Source organism: Fulmarus glacialis, unplaced genomic scaffold (genome assembly GCF_000690835.1).
Source record: "Fulmarus glacialis isolate BGI_N327 unplaced genomic scaffold, ASM69083v1 Scaffold50118, whole genome shotgun sequence".
NCBI classification, from domain to species: Eukaryota; Metazoa; Chordata; class Aves; order Procellariiformes; family Procellariidae; genus Fulmarus; species Fulmarus glacialis.
The window spans coordinates 235-5,076 of record NW_009229821.1 but is presented as its reverse complement, the minus strand read 5'-3'; the positions used below and the strand labels follow the sequence as shown (position 1 = coordinate 5,076).

General features: G+C 37.8%; 1 protein-coding gene across 1 annotated transcript; it reads left to right on the top strand.

Moving 5' to 3' along the window:
* The first annotated feature begins 39 nt into the window (after window positions 1-39).
* Window positions 40-3,100, top strand: LOC104081290 (suppressor of IKBKE 1-like). Its single transcript, XM_009583975.1, has 3 exons — window positions 40-381; window positions 2,504-2,617; window positions 3,011-3,100. The coding sequence occupies exons 1-3, from the start codon at window positions 40-42 to the stop codon at window positions 3,098-3,100; spliced, it is 546 nt and encodes a 181-aa protein (XP_009582270.1).
* Window positions 3,101-4,842: the final 1,742 nt, after the last annotated feature.

Genomic DNA, 4,842 nt, shown 5'->3' with positions numbered 1-4,842 from the left:
GGGGAGCGCGGCTGTTTTGCCTTCGGTCAGCGTCGCTGGATGCCTCGGTGTGGACGTGAGTACCGGCGTCAGGACGGCTTCCTGGCTAAGCGAGGGGTCGGAGCCCCAGGGCTGCGCTGTCGAGGGGAGTGGTGGGGTAGCACGAATCGAGCGAGCAACTGGAACGGAGCACCTCTGGGCCGTCATTGCTGTGAAAAATTGCTTGTAGTTTGTGGCAATGGCATACTGTGTTTTGCAGAGCTATGGATCTCGCTGGAGGAGCATCAAGATGCGTTAGAGCTTATCATGAGCAAATACAGAAAGCAGATGTTACAGCTTTTGCAAGGGAGAAAAGGTGAAGATGCAGAACCGGTCCTGAAAGTTCATCAGGATAATTCCTTGGTAAAGTGGGATGGGGACAGAAGAGGGCTCGAGACCCCTCTTCCCTGTCTCTTGGTTGCTTTCATATAATCTTTGTTTCCATTCATGAAACGTCTCTGCTCCAAAATATGTTTTCTGAAACTCTTGTCTCTCTTTGCTGGTATTTTTTTTTCTATATTCCTTTTACAGCACACAGGTTGTCACAGTTATCACAGAGGACACTGGAAAGCATAATCCTTTCATGGTCCAGGTGAAGGCATATTCTTTATGGACCAGGTGGTAAATTCCCTGGGTTAAGCTTAATGCACATGATTTCTGTTCAAAGACATCAGAGTTGTTATTGTTCCTGTTCAGTAATTGTAACAAAGGGAGAAGAACCTCCTAAATCTCTGTGAGCTGCAGTATGTTTAATTCTTAAGAAATTATCACTCCCAAATGTTTTTAAATCCGGATACTCTGTGCAATGGCCTAGAAGTGTCCCTTCGTCCGTGTTGGGTGCAGTGACTTCAGAACTCTTAAGTCTGTGGCTACTGATAACTGCTGCCTGTTTTACGTTTAGGTGTCTAATAACAATATAATAACATTAAATCTCTAAGGCTTATGAATTAAGCTAGGGATTTGTTAAAATGCATTTTTATGTGATTAGAGAATAGCAAGCTGGTTCAACCTAGTGACATCTCATATCTTGTGGGGTTTTAATTGGAATTGGAGCCAGCTTAACTCTTTGCATATATATCTTTGAACTGATATGTGACAACTCATTAGTTCTGTTTTGTGTTGCTTAGGTCCTCTGAAGTAAAGTAATGTAGCAATGTCTTGCTTCCAGTGCTTCCTTAGGTGGATGAATTGCTCTGTTTATCAAGATTTATTTGAACAAAACTTCTAACATTATTCTCTGGCACTGCTTTTGTTCCATTTTAATGGCATGGAAATGCAAAGTTGAAGAGGCTCTGGAGGAGGCTTTGATGGAATGTACTTAGACTATCTCAATATCTAGGCAAAATCTTCCTGTACTCATGGATTAAGTCCATGAGTTTTTTCCTACCCACCAATTGGAGAATAGTAACAACTTTTTAATGTCTTTTAAAGACCTATATTCTTATTATAACCATATTTCTGTTTAGAAAAAAACATCATTCTTTCTTTCCAGTTAAGTTATCTACGTCTTTCTTGTTGCTCCAGCTTCTTCTAGATGCTTTAATTCGTTTACGTATTTTCTGAATAATGGAATTCAAAACTGAGTTCTCTGCTCTGCTGATACATTTTATCTTCCAGAGGCAGTGGAATAACTACTGACACTTAGAAAAAAAGAAACTCCACCCTATAACATTATCTGATATTCCTGAAAGTGCTTGTATTTTTATGTGATGTTAAAATGCTTCAAAAGCTTCCAAATTCTTGTCTTGCTACTTCTTGCCAATTACTGATGTTTTTGTGTTTGCACATTTGAGTTCCTCCCTAAATACTGTGTTTTGAAATGGAATGTTCTTCGAACAGGAACTGTTGCTACATTACATGTTGGAATTTTTCAGTGTTCATTATATGTGCATTTCTGAGCTTCAACGAAGTGCATCTTCCAAAGGATTAGAGCTGTATCTAGACAAATTCTGTAAAAACTGCCTCAGGAGGCTCTGGTCTTATTTATTTTAGTTTCCGTGCTTGGCTTCCTTCCGAGATGAGGCTGTTTACTTCACGCTGTTACGTAGTCTTGAAATCTCATATGCTTTTATATTCTGCATTCCTGTAAAAAAAACCTCAGGGTCAGGCTGTTCTAATAAAGCAATATAAAATTTGCTGCATACTAATCATGTTCACATGAACCTGAATCTGTTGTCTCAGTCGTTGTAACACTTGAAATTATTTCCATCTTAGTAAGTAAGGGTGCCTTATCTTGCTGACTGATGTAATTCTATTAACTGTTTTCACTGATGACTCATGATAATGGACAATAAGGTGCATGTTTTTATCTTTAAATATTATACAAGGATTAGAAAGGATTGCAGTGCTTGGGAGGAAAGGGTTAAAATTCAAAACAGGAAAATAATCCAAAATCAAGAAAATGAAGTAAGTGATTTAGAAGGGATAAATTATTACTGCTGTTTTTGCCTGAACATATTGAATATATTACTTTTATGTCTTTCAGGAAATTGAAAGTCAAATAGACAGAATATGTGAGATGGGAGAGGTGATGAGAAAAGCTATTCAAGTCGATGATGATCAGTTCTTTAAAGTTCAGGAGAAACTAGCTCAGTTGGAGGTAAGGACATGCAATTGCTAAGGATAGGTCAAGCTTTGGGAGTTTCTAGACTTACTCTGGACCTTCTATGTTTGTATGTGTCAAGGATTTATAACAATGAAAAATTTAGGGATGGGATCAGGAAATGCATAACATCTGTTTATTTTCAAATTCTTGGTGTTTGTATTATGTATATGAAGCCAGAAGCAAAAGATAAGCTTTAAATGGTGTGGTTTTCCTCTTGCTAGCACTGTATTAATGCTTACGTTACAAAATCAGTGTTTTGTTTAGCTGGGAAGGAGTGGGGCTATTTAAAGATTATCGTCCTTTAATTGTGAATTAGCTGATTTCTACTATAGTCCTGTAATTGTGAATTAGCTCATTTCTATTTCAGCAAAAATATTGATTTTGCAGCTTGAAAACAAAGAGCTGCGTGAACTATTGTCAATCAGCAAAGAATCTTTTGAGGTGGGGAAAGAAGATCTGCCTGACTGTGAAGCTTAGGTCACAAAATAACCTTATCTCCAAATCTTCACTTCAGAGACTATTATGAAACTACCCTACAAGGATGAGTTTTGATCTGGTTTTTTTCAGGTGTTTCCTTGTATATTTGTTTTATCTTTCAAAATGTGTGGGCTGTTTTCTCTGCATTTTTCTGAAATTACATACTCTTGATGGCAAAGGCTTGCATTGCTGCTCCGTCTTAAGAATTGCAGCAGATGCTTAACAATGAAGTATTTATGATGTGTACTCTCTTGTGATAGTTTATTTCCTCTCCCGTTTGTTATTTTTATGAGCTTTAGTTAATAATTCCAACTGTGCAGATGGCACTTAAATCCACCTTGTAAGTAGCTAGAGAACATAATACAGGTTGTGATTATTTGATAGAAGGAATAAGAGATTATTCAAAAACTACATTGCAAATGGTAGGTACACATTTTGCTCTGCCTGCACAAGGCGGGCACGCAGAGCTTTTCTTTTGCTTTGAAGAGCTAACACTCGGTATTTGGCTGGGTTAACATCATTACTTGGACAACTGCTTGGAAGCAGATCAAGAGAACAGCAGATAGCCAAAAGAGCACTTTTAAGTAGTAACTCATATAAGGAGCATACTTTACCTTGATTTAGGGGTGAAAATTAAGAGTGGATGACCCTTTCTGACACCTGTGCATTTTTGAAGGACATTGACTGATACCTGACTAATTTTTTTTTATGGGTAGAGCTGTTCTGGCTTTACCCATTGCTCCAAGGTACGTGGGTACTGGCTAGCTCTGATCTGAAGGCGGTGTACTCAAACCCTGCACAGAACACAGCACTTTCAGATCAAAGCTCTTTGGCCTCCCACCATTTTGGACTTCAGGAGGAGTGCGCTGAGGTCTCCCTCAAAACTAAACCAAAACCAACCACATAGACATGTTTTTAATGTTACATCACAGGTAAGTCTAGTGACAGATGTTATGTAGTTATTGCAGAATCCTATATTGAGTGAAATTAGAGTTGCAGTGTTGTAGGAATGTATCAATATTGTGATATTTTTAATGACATTTTTATATAAAGATTTCTGTCTTTCTTACCTGTGATCAAAGAATAATCCTCCAAGAACAGTAAACATCTCATTTCCAATAATAGTTTAAATTTTTATGCCGCTCTTTCCCAAGTTGAGAATTCAGAAGATGATTTACGTTCCTGTGCTTATTAAGGGACATTTTCTTGCAACCGTTTGGAATATCCAGCAAGATTGTTTGGTAGATATAAGGGATTTCTGTACAGGAGTATTCTTGTATACAATCCTTTTCTATTAGGAATTAAGTTTAAGAGGGAATAAAAATACCTGATGGGCAGTATTTTCTCGAGTGTATTCTGTTTTCTGAATCCTGGGGATAATTCCGTCTGTTCTGCATGTACCCAAGCCTTTTGCACCCCCTCTAATTTTTACCTTGCCTGAATGAAATATTACAATGACCAAAAATGTTGCATTTTTTGTCTTTTAAATTAACATCGTCTGAAATGCCTGTGATGATGCATTTTTACCTTAATTATCCTAGTGTAGGTTAACATTCCTCTAATTGGCTAGTTGCTGTGCAGCCTGGAAAAAGGGAAACTAAATAGTAGTTGCTTTGACTAATGAGTTTATTATTAGTTAGTAGTGGGCCATAATTAGCAAGGGAAGTTTAAATGTGTTCCATTTGCTACTGTCCTATTTGGGATCTGTAAGTATGGAATCTGTGACTGTAAATGTCCGATTG

Excerpts from the sequence above, each read along its gene's own strand:
- LOC104081290 (XM_009583975.1), top strand. The coding sequence starts at position 40 with ATGCCTCGGTGTGGACGTGAGTACCGGCGTCAGGACGGCTTCCTGGCT. Across the intron at positions 382-2,503 it reads TTCATCAGGATAATTCCTTG|GAAATTGAAAGTCAAATAGA; the intron begins GTAAAGTGGGAT and ends TATGTCTTTCAG. Across the intron at positions 2,618-3,010 it reads AGAAACTAGCTCAGTTGGAG|CTTGAAAACAAAGAGCTGCG; the intron begins GTAAGGACATGC and ends TTGATTTTGCAG.